At 37.4% G+C, this 16,882-nt stretch overlaps 1 protein-coding gene across 2 annotated transcripts in view; it reads left to right on the top strand.

Annotated features, from left to right (window-relative positions):
- ZNF800 (zinc finger protein 800) overlaps window positions 1-12,736 on the top strand; it is a 54,372-nt gene extending 41,636 nt beyond the window's left edge. For both annotated transcript variants that reach the window (XM_053608984.1, XM_053608983.1), the window contains exon 6: window positions 6,897-12,736. In XM_053608984.1, the coding sequence (XP_053464959.1) occupies window positions 6,897-7,083 (187 nt within the window). In that variant the 3' untranslated portion in view covers window positions 7,084-12,736. The remainder of the gene's footprint in view (window positions 1-6,896) is intronic.
- Window positions 12,737-16,882: the final 4,146 nt, after the last annotated feature.

Raw genomic sequence — 16,882 nt, 5'->3', positions numbered from 1 at the left:
TTCAGAGATTAGTAGGACCTGTTAGGACTGTGTGATTGTAGCTCTTCAGACCAAATTATATCACAAAAGACAAATCGATTAAAAAAAAATGTGTCTCATGCCAAATATCCATAATAGGATGCATAGAGGTTAAGTACTTACATTTGAACTTTGTTAGATAATTACTCAGTAATTCTGCATTCTTCCTAAAGATGGCAGTACTTCTCAATATATTACGTACTGAGTAATTCTGTTCGAAAATAGTATTAATTGGAAAAATGTTAGACTGAAATATATATTTTCACGACACCATCACAGTAGTTAAAGTTCGGTAATAGGACAGGTAAGATTGTATCCTTGAGTTTCATAGCAGTGCAACTTTTTTTTTTTTAGTGCAGGTTATATGTGTGTTATCCTCAACTCTGGACACAGGATCTTAATGATTCTTATTGCATCCTGACTCCTGAATTCTTGGTGTAAAATAATGAACTAAAAGTCTTTGTCAGTCTTGTATATAAAATACAGTAGGACTCTGCTGTATTTTATAGATCTCTCTAATACAGGGATGAGATCAGAAAACAAAAATTGATCAAAAAAAAATCCAACAGAAACAAAACTCCTAAGTAATCATGTACTGTGTATATTTATGGACATCTGAATTATTTTGATATTTATTCTCTGAGAAAAGTTTTTTTTGTTTTTTTTTGGCAGTTTTTGGCCAGGGCTGGGTTTGAACCCACCACCTCCGGCATATGGGGCCGGTACCCTACTCCTTTGAGCCACAGGTGCCACCCTCTGAGGAAAGTTTTTTTGTTTTTTTTTTTAATTTTAATTTTTTTTTATTAAATCATAGCTGTGTACATTAATGCAATCATGGGGTACCATGTGCTGATTTTATATACGATTTGAAATATTTTCATCACACTGGTTAACATAGCCTTCCTGGCACTTTCTTACGTATTTTGTTAAGACATTTATAGTCTACATTTAGTAAGTTTCACATGTACCCTTGTAAGATGCACTGTAGGTGTGGTCCAATCAATTATCCTTTCTCTACCCATCCTCACCCATCCCCTCCCCTGGAAAGTTTTTTAAGTCCAGGTTCTACTTGGACTTTTTCTTTTTACTTAGGTGACTGATTTTTTTATTCTTGTTTTTTTTTTTTTTTTTTTTGAGACAGAGTCTGACTTTATTGCCCTGGGTAGAGTGCCATGGTGTCATCATAACTCACAGCACCCTCAAACTTTTGGGCTCAAGTGACCCTCTTGCCTCAGTTTTCCTATTCTTATTAGAGACAAGGTGGTTTCAAACTCCTTGCTCTTGCTTAGGCTGGTATCAAACTCCTGAGCTCAAGCAGCCTGCTTTGACCTCCCAGGTGTGAGCCACCATGCCTGACCTGATACTTTTAATAAGCAAAATAAATACTTATTGGTGCCACTTAAAACAAACACTGCTCTAAAAACTAAGCTCTAAATTCACAAGGTGCATATAAAAACAACACTATATTTTATTCCTTCTTTCCCTATATTTCCATTTCTAATTAAAATGTTTTTTTCCTGTGTGTGTATGTGTATGTGTGTATGTGAGAGAGAGAGAGAGAGAGACAGAGAGAGAGAGAAATCATATGGGACTTACTTGCTGTTGAAGGAAGGTGAACAGCAAGACACAGGGCAGCCTGACCACCCTGCCAGACCTTACAGGTAACTTTGACATGGCCACTACTTTCTAAGGCTGGGCCCTATCATTGGTTCATCTAGGGAGGTGACTGGGTGCTAGAGAACTGTCACTCCAACTGGCCTCCTAGGTACTAGTGAATAAATACCACAAATGCCAGTTCTTTAATTTTCTTTTATTTTTTATTTATTTATTTTTTTTGTAGAGACAGAGTTTCTACTTTATTGCCCTCGGTAGAGTGCCGTGGCGTCACACAGCTCACAGCAACCTCCAACTCCTGGGCTTAGGGGATTCTCCTGCCTCAGCCTCCCGAGTAGCTGGGACTACAGGCGCCTGCCACAATGCCCAGCTATTTTTTTTTTTTTTGTTGCAGTTTGACCGGGGCTGGGTTTGAACCCGCCACCCTCAGTATATGGGGCCAGCGCCCTGCTCATTGAGCCAGTTCTTTAATTTGCATTGAGTATCAGGCAGAATGGCTTCTCATGTTTATGGTTCAGTGCATATTCTCCCAGTAGGCAAATCTACATGGAAAAATAAATTATAATCAGAAAGTTGCTAATGAGCATAGAATCAGCTTTCAGTGACCCATATCAGCAATCTCAGGTAGTGTGACACATTCATTTTTCCCACAGTATACAGTTGCTACTCAGGCATTATTCAATTTTCAGAACACTATATTTGCTAGAACAGGTTGCTGACACATGTCCAGCTTTGCTTTCTTGATTTCTTACAGAGGTATTAAAGACTTTCTCCTTTAATACTTTATTCAATTAAAATTAAATAAATTGATCTTAATTAAATTGACCTAATGTATGTAAAACACTTAGCAGTAAGTGAGTGATAAATATTATCAGTAAATGAATGAGAAATATTATTAATAATAAGTGTAAGTAATAATAAGTGTAATAGTAAGTGTTAAGTCTCAGTCACCTTGCTACTGGTAATGTTAAAGACAGTCTTTGGAGCCATTTTTGTAGATTACCAATCTAGCTCATCTTTTATATTTGAGTTATTTTTATTCTTTAATTCTTTCACTTAAGTTTTTGATTTTATTTATCCTTAATGTTGAATCTATGAGCTACTTAGGACGATGCTTGTTGACTCAATGATTTTGCTACTGTTTCAACTTTGAGATTTTTATTCTTTTTAAATTTTAATTTCTTGCCCTGAAATACCCCATTCTGTACAGTTCCTCCATCGGTAATGTGAATCTGTTGGAAAAGATAATCTTGAAGTTAATTCTCAGCTCCAGAATACATTAGATTTTATATCTTATTTGAGCAGATGAGGTCATTTGTAGCCCTTTCCATCTAAACTGTGCTTACCTTCATTTCAAGCTCTGTTTAAATTCTTTCTCAGTGAGTGTAAAGTTATTTTGAAAATGGTAGCAGCATCTGAATTCTTAGAAGGATGACCATGACATAGGGAAGTAATGACTCTAAATCCAGGGTTAGAGGGAGGATGGTTGTGAATTCAGCAGTCAACAATGACATTATAAATCTGATACACATATAATAGACAAATCAAACTTTTTGTGAAAATGAGTACAGAGAGGATTGATCAGGTGAGTCATTTGGTCACCTTAGCAAAAATAAGCATTGTTAGCCTTCCTCTCTCCACCCATCTGGGGAGTGAGTTATTCTCTTAACAGTGGCAAAATTGATTTGGGAAAACTGGAGAAATTGCCCCATTGTTTTTAAAAATACAGACTGTGGTTCATTCGTGAAGCTGGTGGTCTTAGAACCACATTTTGAGAACAGAAATGGGAACCATTGTAGGAATTCAGAAGAGGGATAGATCATTTCTCACACTGAAGTAATCAGAGAAAAGCTTCATGAAAGAGACTGGCATTGGTCTGTATTTTGAGAGGTGGACAGCATTTGAACAATTGAGAGGAAGGAGAAGACATTTTTTATGGGTGCAATAAGAACAAAAGCACAGAGGTGGGAGATTATAGTGTATCTTAGAGGAGTGGACTGTCAAAATCGTTTGGCTCAAAGGTTCTTAAATATGGTCCATGAAAGAAAATTGAAGCACTACCACCCCAGTCTTGGAAGAAACAGGCAGCTATGCTATTTCTCTTCAGCATGCAACTGGATGAACTAGTGATGTCTCTCAGTGCATCCAGCTTCACATTTTCATGTGTTTGCTGATGTCATCAAAAGAATTCCATTTTTAATTTTTTATTTGTTTATTAAATCATAACTGTACATTAATGCATTTATGGGTTTATGTTTACCTGGATGGAGCTGGAACATATTCTTCTTAGTAAAGTATCTCAAGAATGGAAGAAAAAGTGTCCAATGTACTCAATACTATTATGAAACCAATATATAATCCCCTACACATTCATATGAATGATAAAGAATTCCATTTTGAACACCTTCCGGAAACTGACAAGACAGTCAACATCTTCAAAATAATCTCTCAAGTATATTCAAATGGAAGAAAAATCACAGCACTCTGAGGGTAGCTGGAACTTGGAATGTCAGGACATACCACGATTTTCCTGCTTGATGAGGAAACGATTGCTCACACAAGTGTGCCTCATTACTTTCCATGGCAGCAGCTGTCACCATCTTTCTGAGAAGTATCCCCCCACATAGGAACAGAGTATAATGTATTTTTCTATCAGCAAGAAATTTGCTGATTTTTCAGAGGTCTTAACTGAACTTGAAGGCAGAGGAAATAATGTGACTGGACTCTTAACTTGAAAGTGTTGGAGGAATTTGGTTGGTGTTCTAGTATGCGGGATACTGTAACCTGGCAAAGCATTCTGTGGAAGTCTACTTTGGTCCTATGAACCTTTGTGAGTCAAGGATTTCAGCACTTGTTGCCACAGGGAAAAATTCAGTTGATTATCAAAGATGAAGTATATGCTGCTATGTCAAATACTGTACTCCAGTTTCAATTCATTTAAGCCAAATCTCATTGAGATTTACCACTGAGCAGTTAGAATTTTTAAATTTTTTTTCAGGAAGTGGCCATTTTTCTTTAATGAAAAATAGCAATGTAAGGGAGGCATAAGCCTTTGTAAATACTGCTTTTTATCTACTGCTTATGTTGAGGAAAACAGTTTGCAGAGCTGTGAAATAAAGTATATGGTGTATGCATTTCTGTGCATGTTTCTGGAGGAGAAAGTCCCCGTCTTTAGGCAGAATCTCACAGTGGTCTTTGACTCTCTGAAAGATTAAAAACGAGAGTGGAGATAATGGGATGCTCTGGATAAATTTGAACAAAGGAATGACAGGATATCAGCAGCTTGAAGTGGGAGGGACAGCTTGGTAGGACTGTGGGGTGCTTTAGGGATTTAGGTAAACCCCAAGATCTGAATCATCCTAATAATCTGAAGGTAATTTTCCAGATAGAACTTCTCAAAGATTGGAATCTTATGTTATCTTTTTTGTTCTTAGTGTCTGAACACAGTGCTGGAGACATAATAGGCATTCCAAAAATGTTGAATTAAATTGAAATCACTATGTGGATAATGAAAGCTGGACCACAGCACTGATAATAAATGCTCTTCTCTCTTATCTGTATTTAATCCTGTTTGTTTAATCATTTGGTGAATAATAAGGTTTTGAGAGATAATCCTTTATAAAAAGCTCCTACCACCTTCCTTTTGTTCAGGAGCACTTGGTTAACACAAACTTTGGCCTCTTAGGATTTGTTCTCTTTGTAATTTTATTTCTTGTAATTTTTACTAAAAGTATGCCTCCAGACATGATAATTACCTCCAATACCTTCAAAGGGAAGGAAACTTGTAGGATGGTGTGATTAATTACATCATCTATTTAAGTAACAAGACAACACTCTGATAAATATATAATCTTGGATTAGCTCATCATTAAATAAAATCAACCTGACAACATTGAGGTCGCTTTACTTTAAAATATGTTTGAAACTTATAATTGATCTTCTGTCAATTTAATAACAAAGCCCTGGCACCCGGCACCTATATTATAATTTTATCACCTTTCTGCATTTTCCTGGAATGAGGTTTAGCAAAACAGATTCCTTAGGTATTCCTTGGCTTTTTTTTATGATCAGAAGACCAGGATGTTAAGTTTAGATTGTTTATTGTAATATTTTAGTTTTGCTTCCATTGAATTCTTCAAACTAAAGAATTTATTGAATTGCTGTAAAACATTGGTATTGTCTAAATTAAAAGATTTTGTTCCAAAAGCATGGTAAACTTTTCTGTTTCTGTTAAACTTTATGTTCCCAAGTCTATGGAAATTACAAACCAAATTGTTTGTCAGAAGCCCAGAAAAGCTTTTTTTATTTAATGTAGAAATGGCTAAGAGTAAAATAAGGTATAACTTCACAAAAGGTAGTGGGTTTGTTTACGTAATGTGTAAAGGACAAACTGCTCTGAAATACTGAGATTTACTCAGAACTTTTGGGAAAAACCAAATATTTCTCTGGACTATGATTTCCCTTAAAATATTTTGACGTCCACCATTTTGCCACATAATATAAAAATTATTTTAATACATTGGAATTGGTATATCAAATGAGCACATAGGAGTGGAGTCAAATTCCTTGTTTTCACATATTTTTTACTCTAAAATATACTTATATACAATTTGGGAAACATAAATAAAAAATGAAAGATTAATTGCAGCCTTATCACCTGGAGATAACTGCTTAATATTTGGTTATATGTGTGATGTGTGTGTATACACATGTATGCACTACAATTGGGGGTGAAACTGATTTTTTAAATTGGCTATAATACTCTTCCATATCATTAGGTATTATTACAGGTTAGTATTCACTATAAGAAAATGAGTATAATTTAAACAATACCTTATTACTAAATATAGGATATTTCCACTTTTTTTGTCTTTTCCCCCTATTTTGTTTTTTTTCTATTATAGATACTGCACTGAACACCTTGTATGAAAATTATGTGTTTATGGTTATTAAGAGAAAACTCTAAAACTAGAATTTCTTGGTCGAAGGATATTTAGAAATTTAAGGATTTGGATACATTTTCTTAAATTGCTAGAACATTGTTGTATGAGACTTCCATTGGATTTTGTTTCCTCCTGGCCACTGCAGATTTATCTCATGTACATATATGACAGACCAACCGTTGAGCGCAAATAGCATCTCACTGTCCTTGGGTTGGCTGCTCTTGTAGGGGCTGAGAGGCGTCGGGGCGTTTTCTCCGGTTTCTAACCCGCGTGTCTTTGTCTTTCTTCCCTGGGGACCGCTGCCGCCCGTGCGGGCCGAAGCCTCGCGAAGCCGTCTCCTCGCAGCGCCACCGCCCTGCGCCCGGCCACCCCCGGGAGCCGCTGCCAGCCGGCGGGCGCAGTCACCACGCGCCAGGCCGCCGCCAGCTGCCGCGCCAAGCTCCGGGGCGGCGCCGCCCGGGAGCGACAGCACTCGGCCCGCGGCCTGGGGACGCCCACCGCCCCGTGAGCGCCGCCGCCCGGCCGCCGGCGGCACCTCGCCCCGCACAGCCCGGACCTCAGGCGCCGGGCCGCGCCCCGCCGCTCGCCGCTGGCGGCCATCTCCCTACATCCTCAGCCTGGTCTAGCTGAACCTGGTTTACCCCGACCCCTTCCTAGAATGAAGCCCCTCAAAAGGACCATGTGCCTTAGGGCCGGGGGTTAGGGATGGCCTCCGTGCTAGTCGTAACTATTCTCAGAGCATTTCTTCTTCGTCTTTCCTGCCAAAATCCCGGCTTTTTTGATAATCCTGTTGCTGGACAATACCATCCCCTTTCCTTCCCCCTCGTAATTTATAGATTTCCTATTCCCAGTCACTTTTTTTCATTATTAGTTCTTCAAAGACTAGCTCCTACTTGAGCCTTCACCTCAAATCCTGTCATCAAGCTGCTTACCACCATGGCCCCACCCTCGTACCCCCCACACTCATACACTGCCATCTGCCAGAAGATTGTTTTAATGAGTATCCAAATCTCCGATGACTATGAGGTGGTTGACAAAACCGAGAGTTGTGTAAAGCACACTGTGGTTGAACTTGAACTCCAGCACCCAATCCCTTCCTTCCTGTAACTTCATCTCCAATGACCATTTCTCCCCTTTGGAAAAAGTCCTTGCTCCCACAGTTCTCGACTTTGTCATCATTAGAGACGACATCGTCTCTAGAATTTTGTCTGTATGGACCATGGAAATGCACCTCTTATATTTCCTGCTCCAGGGAGCACAGTTGACTCCCAACTCCCTCTCCTTCCCAGGTGATCCGCTGTGGGGTTTGCACTGAGGCCATTCTCCCAGTCAGCGACTGAGTTCAGTGTGGATATTGGTAATGGCCCTTTCAAATGAGATGTAGAACTTCTCTAATGAGTAGTTTCGGCTTGGAGCCTGCTCAGCCGCCTGGCTGAAACTTTCTTGCAACCGTGCAGCTTGCAGCGTGGAGCTCTTGTGCTTCATCCCCCTTTCCTGATAGGTGTCACATTTGCATCATGAAATGAAGGTTCCCTTCCCCCCTTCCTGGATCCTTCCCTTTATCCTTCACAGGTGTTCCCTCAATAAAATTCTTGGATGTTGAACACTGTCTGGGTGTCTGCTTGTAGGAGGGCCTTAACTAGCACATTACCAGACATTCCACTCTGATCACCATCTTCCTATCCTGGATTCCTTGCTCATTGACAGCTATTACCTCATTTTCCCCACTTTTTATCAGCCCTGTCTTTGATTCACATCTTTGTCTAGCCTTGATTCCTCAGCCCATCATTATTATCATTCTCTTTGAAATATAGTGCTCTCAGCACTCTAGAATCTCGTTTTCTTCCGACATACCTTCCTGACAAAATCCCAACCTGGGATAAACCCTACAGTCAGCCTCCCTCAGGTCTCAGTGGGACAACTAAACATTTTCTTTAAGAAAAATCACACAACTCATCCAACTAGTTTTGCTTTCAATCTGTTATCTCAAACCTCAAATTGGTGCTGTTATCCCGCCATAGTCTTAGTTTCTTTGCCACTACTAAAACTACTACTTATAACTTTTCATCTCCTCAAGATGTTCTGATCCTCTCTTCCCCATTTACTTCACATTTCCCTGAGAAAACAGAAGTTACTACATACAAATTTCCTCATATTCCCACTACAAGATCTTCCAACCCAGCTACCTGGCTAACAATCTTCTTTTTGTAATGGAGGAAGCTTTGGGTTCAGCTCCACTTGTGCTCTGAATCCCACCCCGTCCTGCCTTTTCAAGGATTTTTCTCTTTAAGTTTTCCCCTTTCTTTCTTCTATATCATCAATCCCACCTCTCCACAATGGATTATTCTTGTCAGCTTTCAAACATACTCCTGTGTCTTTCATTTTAACCAAACCTTCCCTTGTGCATTTCTTTTTTTATTAGCTATTTCTCAGCTCTCTTTTTATAACCAAACTTCTTTAACGGAGTTGTCTTTATATATTGTCTCCATTTTCTAATTTTCTGTTTACTTTTCAATCCACAACAGTGTAACTTCTCCACCACTGCAACTAGTGTGACCGTTAAAGTCACCGGTCACTTTCATATTACCCAGTCCAAGAGGGTACCTTCCTGCCCTCACCTTAGCCACTCTCTGCTGCTTTAAATGTTCTTTCTTCATGCCCAAGATACTATTCTTTCCTGGTTTCCCTCCTGCTCCACTGATCACTCCTCAGTTTTGTACTCCATGTTCTTTTGCCAAACTTTGAAAAGTTGGGGTTTCACACCTATACCTTCATTCTAGTCCCTCTATTCTTTTTGAATTCTTTCCCGGGATGAATCAATAGAAATCAATCCAATTTCTATTGATTTACATGCTATCTCTGAGCCAATGAGTTTCAATTTTATGTTTTCCACCTAGACCTTTCCTTTGAGTTCTAGAATCACATGTATGATGCTTCCTTAATATCTTCCTTTGGATGGCTCATAATTCTCAAACTTAGCATTTCCAAAACCAAAGTCCTCATTCTCACCCCACATCCATTTTCCCTGTCTTTCATTACAACAAATAGTATCATCATTCAACCAATTGCTTAAATCAGAAACATTGTGGTAATCCTTGATTCTTTTCATGATCTGTCCCCTACGTCAGGCAGACTAGCTTAATCTATTAATTTTATCCCCCCAAATATATTTTTAATCTGCTGCTTTCCATTTCAATGCTTTCACTTGGTCCTGACCAATAATTTTATCTCACTCAATTATTGTGACCAGTCCCATCTGGCTTCTCTGCTACTACTTTTAATCCACTTCAATAGATTTTTGATGCAGTGACAGCAATAACCTTTCTCATAAATTGAATCAAATAAATTGTTGCTTATAGGATACAATCTGAACTCCTTACCATGGCTCACACTGTCCTGCACAACCTCTTACAAATCTCTCAAGTCTCATCTATGCTTCTCTCTGTATTGTCCACTATAATGTAGCCACACTGGTTCCTCCAACATACCGTGATCCTTTTTGCATCTCGGCGCTTGGTAAGTGCTGTTCTCTCTGCTTAAGCTACTGTTCACAGCCACCTTTTCCCCACCACTACTGCATCCTTTAAATAACTGCTTAATTTTAACATCTTGAGAAAAGCCTGAGCCCTATTGGAAGTAGTTCCCATTTGCTCTATCATTCTTTTATTTGTTTCCTTCTTTACTTAAGTCTCTTCTCTCAACTTGTAACTTTATTTACTTTTGAGCAGGGTCTATTTTCTACATTAGAATGAACCGGGGGAGAGACTGTGTCTGGATGTCTAGATTCTTCAACATTGTGTTCTCAGCCTGCAGCACAGTATTTGACGCATATTAAGCTCACAGTAAATATCTATTGAAGAAACGAATGAAAGCATTTGCTAAGGTTTCTTTGGGGGGGCCCATTTTTTCTTGATTAGTGAGAAGTATTTATATATTAAAACCACTAATCATTTGCGTATTTTTGTATGCTTCAGACATTGTACCCCTTGTCAGATATGTACCAATTTAATTCATGTTTTTGATATACAGAAATATTGTTTTTTTCATTTAGACAAATTTATCTTTCATAATTTCTGTTTTTGGGTGATAAGTTTAAAAAGATCATTTCCATCCTAATGTTATATAAATATCTGTGTTTCTTTTTACTTTAATTTTTTGGATTTGAATCTTTGCTCCAAATGGAATTTATTTTTTATATAGGTGTAATTAAGTGTCTAAATATTTATTTAGTTGTTGCATCATCATTATTGAAAACTCCATTTTCTACTTTGAAAATTCTACATTTATCAAATATTAAATTCTTATATATATTTGGAGTGGTTTCTGGATTTATTGTTTGTTTGATTTTTGGTATCCTTTTGTTTCCTAAATCATGCTGTTTTAATTAATGCCATTTAATATTCTGCTTTACTGCTTTACTGTATATTTAACTTCTCAATGGGATAAAGGTTACTCCTCTTTCTCAAGATTTTTTTTGTTGTTGTTGTATTTCTGCAGTTATCTTGCAGATAAGCTTTAGTTATATTTTGGTCAAGTTCCAAAGGAAATTCTATTGGCATTTTGCTTAGAATTACTTTTCCATTATAGATTAATGTTGGATGAAGTTCCAACTTTGTAGTATTAAAGTTTCTTATTCAGGAACTTGTCACATGTCATGGTTACTAAAGATAGATATGTTCTTCAGTAATTTTGTATGTCTTGCATAATTCTTATTAGCTATATTATTATATATTTTATATCTTCCTTTGTATTTGGGTGAGATCAATTTTCCCTTATTTTTTATAACTGGTTGCTACTGTGGGGTCAAACTATTGATTTTTATATTTAGTAACCTTTCTGAACTCTTTCATTAATCCTAGTTAATTCTTTTCTAAGTAGCCAATCATTTTAAGGGTAATGATAATTTTTCTCTCTTCTTTTACAATGTTTATACCTCATATATTAAATAAATGATAATGATAACTTTGTTCTTATTCCTGACTTCTTAGGAATGCTGTTAAATTTCACTAGCTTTTAATGTTAGATGTTGGACTGAAATACAGGTATTTATCAGGTTTAGGAAGTGTTTTCCTGGTTCAAGTATACTAAGAATTTTATTAGAAGCTGTTGAATTATAATAAACATACTCCAGGCAACTAGAAATTATCATATAGTTTTACTCATGTTTCAATATTAAATTATTTATGCATGGAATAATGCATTTGGTTTCATCGTGGTGAGGTTTTTGCCTTTTTTAGTATAACACTGTTGAATTTAAGTCCTTAAATGTTATTTAGAATTATTGTATTTGTATTCACGAATAAGATAAGGACTGCAGTTTTACATTTTTGTATTCCACCTTTATCAACTTCAAAAAATGAATTTTCCATATTGTTCTATGCTCTAGATTAGTATATAGTATGGGAATTGCTTCTTCTTTGAAGCTTTGGAAGAATTGACCCATATCACTGCATAGGCTTTGAGCTTTTTCAGGGTGGGTAAAAGGGAAGATAATTCTCTGAAAACTTAAAAACCTCTTCTATGGTTTTGGTCTAGACAGATTAACTACTGCTTCTTGAGTATCAATTTAAAAAATTATATTTTTAAATAAAATTCTATGCATTTTCATAGAATTTAAAAATCTGTTTGCATATTTCTACATACAAGTATCTTATAATTAAAAATATTTTCTTCTATATCAGTGGTTATAGCTCCTTTCCCATTTCTAATCTATTTAGTTGTATTTTTGTTTCTTTTATTAAACTTGCCAGTCTTTTTAAGGAACCAACACTTGAATATTTTATCAAATCTTTTTTACTATTTTATATGTAATCAATATAACTTTTTATCTTTAATTTCTTACTTATTTTTTCTTAAGTTTATTTTATTAATTTTTTCTTTACAATTAATGGCTTAGTTCATTTATTTTTTCTTTTTTATTTAATAATAGGACACATAGACTATAAATTTACCTGTGAGCACAGATTTGACTGCATCTCAAAAGTTTTGGTATGTAGTCTTAATTGTTCGTATTTTAAAATGATGGATTGCATTTGTCATTTTTATTTCATTTTTGATTGGTGTTATTTAGGATATTATTGTGAATTTTTTGTTATTGTTAATCCTACTTTCTTTTAAATAAATAATGCATTTATTAATATTTATGTTTCTATTTTAATAAAGAAAACAAGAGTTAATTTTGTTTGGAAAAAGTGAATTTAACTGTGAAGTGGTCTCATCTGAAGTTGTAAACAAGCACTACAGAGTTTCTTGTTACAAGATTTTACCAATAGCATAGCTAGTGGCAAATGTACTAATTACTACAGCAAGATTTGATATACCACTAATGCCAATAATTAACTGGAATTATGATTCCTATAATGTCCTGGTTACTCATGTAAAAGTCAAGAAAGGACTTTAAACATGTTTATTGCATCAGAAATCTTCAAGTAACATGAAACTTAAAACTGTTGTGCCTGACCTCTGCACCACAGATCAGTACCTGTCCATGGCCTGTGAGGAATTGGGCCACACAGCATGTGAGCCAGTGAAGCTTCATCTGGGTTTATAGCCACTCCCTATTGTTCATATTACCACTTGTAGCTCCATTACCCAGAGAAAAGCAGTTTTTAAAAATTCGTTGTGTTTCCTTCTAAGATTCTTCCTTTATATCTCTGATTCTTTTTGATAGAATTGGGCTCATATTTTTTTGAATCTAGTTTTTTTCACTTATTATTTGTGAGCATTTTGCTATGACATAAGGGAGTGGAACTAGTTGACAATTAGTTTATTTCAGTAATATTAGTGTAAGGACAGCTTCCTGCTGTGGTTCCTACTGTCTAAGCTGCTTGCTTTCTAAACCTGAGCCTTGAAGACTTTTTTCTTATCTTACTTATCCTTCCATTTAATTACTTTGTTCCTTAAACAAGCCATAAGGATTTTCTATCACTTACTCTGAAGAACTCTGACTGATACAGTGATTTTGATTTATTTGATTGATAGCATTGTCAGAATTCTAGTGCCAAGAGATAGTTATGCATGCATGTGCAGACACATACATGTGTGCACACATACACACACATTTGGGACATATCACTTACTTTATTTGCCAGTTTGGAGGCTCACAAACCATATTTGTGTATCAAAGGTTGAAGTTATGCATTAAAGAAAAATGTTTGCTTTAAAATATGTATTTCAAACATTTTGTTATGGAATACCTTCTGCTAATAAGTCTTGTTAATAATTTTTATACAACTTTGAGAAATAGTGATTTTGTTAATTGGCTTAACACCCTCATGGCTCTTTAGCATGGTCTCCTTATGTCAGATTGATTAAATTAGCATTAATAGTCAACTCTTAATTGATTTTGCATACAGTGGAGGTTTATTTTCTGGTGCCTCTTATTGTGTACTGAGGAGTTAATCCCAGCAGTGCCTTAGGATCTGATCTCAGAATTGCAGTCAGGCCCTTTGGAGACAGGAAAGAGGGGCCCTTTGCTTTAGACACATGCTGTGTAGGGCTCTGCTCTGACAGTCCTTTGAGCACTCCTGCTCATCTGGGGTCAAGAATCTGTGGAGCCAAGAGGGTATGTCAAACTTGAATCCTCTTCTTCAGACTACATTCTGGGCTTCTAGGTGTTCTATAGACCTCCATAAGTATTTTTCACTCTAAGAGGCTTGCAAAAATGTGACTGATTTTAATTTTGATTCATTTTTCCCACACAGATGTGTAGAAAATTTAGAATAAGATTTAATTTTATTTGAAATTAAATTAACAGCACATCTCTTACATTTGAATGAAAGGCTAAGGGAGATACACTAGATTGTAATAAGAGGACAATGATACAAAAAGAAAAATAGGATGAAGTGGAAGTGTAAAACAGAGGGATCATTCTTGTTCTGGAAGTTCAGGGAAAGTTCCTGGAAGAGGTAACATTTCTCTGTGAGGTCGAAAATGAGTAGTTTTCAATGGACAGTGTTCAAGGGAAGAAAAGAAGAAGAGCATGGCAGACAGGAGAGAAGACTAAATGGGAGATTAGAGGTGAGAGCGTGCAGGACTGGTTAAAGGTGAATGAAGGCCTGCAGGGTTCTGAGTTGAAAACAAGACAGAGTGTGGATGGTAAGACAAAGAGGTGTCACTTAAGAGCTCTGAAAATCCTGCCATAAATTTCTTCAAGAAAATAGTCAGATCACAGCTTTTACCTTCCATGAGCTCATGGTCTAGTGGGACAAAAATATAGTAAGAAAATAATTCATACAGAAAGGTAAATGCTACACTGAAGATCTGCTGTTACCTGGAAGCATGGAAAGAGGAGCATGTTTAAATATTGATGAGTGAATCAGAGACAAGGATTTCCAAAGGACTTGCATGTTTCAGTTGAGCCTTTAGGTTTAGTGGGAGTTTTCCAGTAAACAAAGGGTGGTAAAAGAAAGAAAAAGAGAAAAGGAACAGCAAAGGCAAAGAGATTGGGGGATTGAAATAATCAGCATTGCTGGTGGTTGGGTGTAACCTGGTCAAGGAATCTGGTGTGTCATTCTAGGTGATGGAAGATCTTTAAGGACTTCACGAGAATTATCACTCTAAAATCACTGTGGAGGATGGGTTTGAGAGACATGAAACTGGTATAGGAGGACATGTTAGAAATTTATTGCCATAACATAGGTGAAAGGTAGAGCTGCTGAAAGAGAAAATTGGTAGTAGGGGCTGGGGAGAAGTTGGGCTCAATAGATGTTTCAGAAATGGAAGAAACCAACAGGCTTCCCCCAGATCTTGGCCTCATTCTCATCTTGGCCTCAGACAACTAGTTAATTAATAATGGGCCAATCTGTAAAAGAGAAATCTGATGATCCTGTTCATATTAATGTATCAATGACTAAGAACAACTCAACGTCTTTTCTCAGAGGATGTTGAATTTATAGCGTATACCTAGAATGGGCAATGAATGTGTTGAATGATCAAATGCTTTGGGCTGAGCATGTGCCTGTAATCCTAGCACTCTGGGAGGCTGAGGTGGGAGGATCCATTGTGCTCAGGAGTTGGAGATCAGCCTGAGCAAGAGTAAGACCCTGTCTCAGCTACTTGGGAGGCTAAGGCAGGAAATTGCTTGAACCCAGGAGTCTGAGGTTGTCGTAGCTAAGCTGATGCCATGGCACTCTAACTTGGGGAACGGAGTGAGACTCTGTCTCAAAAAAAAGGTCAGATGATTTGGATCTTGATAAGGAAATAAATATTGCGGTAGTGGGGTGCTGGGGGAGTGGCCCAAGAAGAAGAGACTTCCCTTAAATTAGTGCTTTTCAACTGGGGGCAATTTGTTCCTCAGGGTCCATTGACAGGCTGGAGACACTTCTGGCAGTCACAAAGTAGGGTGGGAGTTCTAGGGATTAGAGGTAGGGGATGCTGCTGAACACTGACCTGCAGTGCACAGAACAGTGCCCTCACAGCAAAATTTACCTCGCCCTGTACAGACATAGTGTCAAGGCTAACACTACGAGTGAAATCATGACATAAGTGGCTCTGCATGAAGACTTGCCCTATCTCTGAGTTATGTAATTGTTAGATTGGACATTTTAACTTGCAGATGAAACCATAAAGTAAATTCCATTCTGGTCTTCAACTGTTAAAACTCTTCTGTGGGGCTTGTTTTTGCCTTGTTCTTTCTTTATTGAACAATTGGGCAGCACTCATGAGTTTTCTGGTTACAGTTATACAATGAATAAAGTTCTCTATTCATTTTAAACCACAGAGTACATTCTCAATTTGGTAATTAAAATGTCTAATGCGTTATAATAATAGTAAACTTGATTTAAAGCTGAGCCTCTCCCTTCCCCTAGCATTGGAGGAGACTGTGTTAGAGGAAAAGGGTGTGCCAAGCTTCTCCCTCTTTTCCAGGTTTTGTGCTCCTGGGGTTGGAGCACTGGGCAGGGGAGGGAAAGGGGCCAGGAAAGTGCCCCTTTCCTGGATGGGATGAGCTGGCATGGACCTCCCTGGGCCTGGAAGACATTTCAAGCTGATTCTGTCTAAGACATCTTTAGGGGAACCTTTCACCTAGGGTTCCCATGAGTGATATATTCTCTCCTAGCTCAGGGCTTTTTGAAAAACCATCTCTGGTAAAGAACTGACCTTGGGAGAGGGGTATGTGGTTTTTGTTTTAATTTCCAGCCTGCCGTGGACTGATAACTTTTGAAATTACACAGTACAAATGAACAACTGAGAAGATGAAATAAAAAAGTAAAAGAAGGGGCATACAAAATAGACACCTGCATTTATTTACTTTTTTTTGAGACAGTCTCACTCTGTTGTCCCAGGCTGGAACAACAGCTGTCAACAGG

This window comes from Nycticebus coucang, chromosome 11, assembly GCF_027406575.1.
Source record: "Nycticebus coucang isolate mNycCou1 chromosome 11, mNycCou1.pri, whole genome shotgun sequence".
NCBI classification, from domain to species: Eukaryota; Metazoa; Chordata; class Mammalia; order Primates; family Lorisidae; genus Nycticebus; species Nycticebus coucang.
The sequence above is the reverse complement of the archived record's forward strand: the minus strand, read 5'-3'. Positions and strand labels throughout refer to the sequence as shown.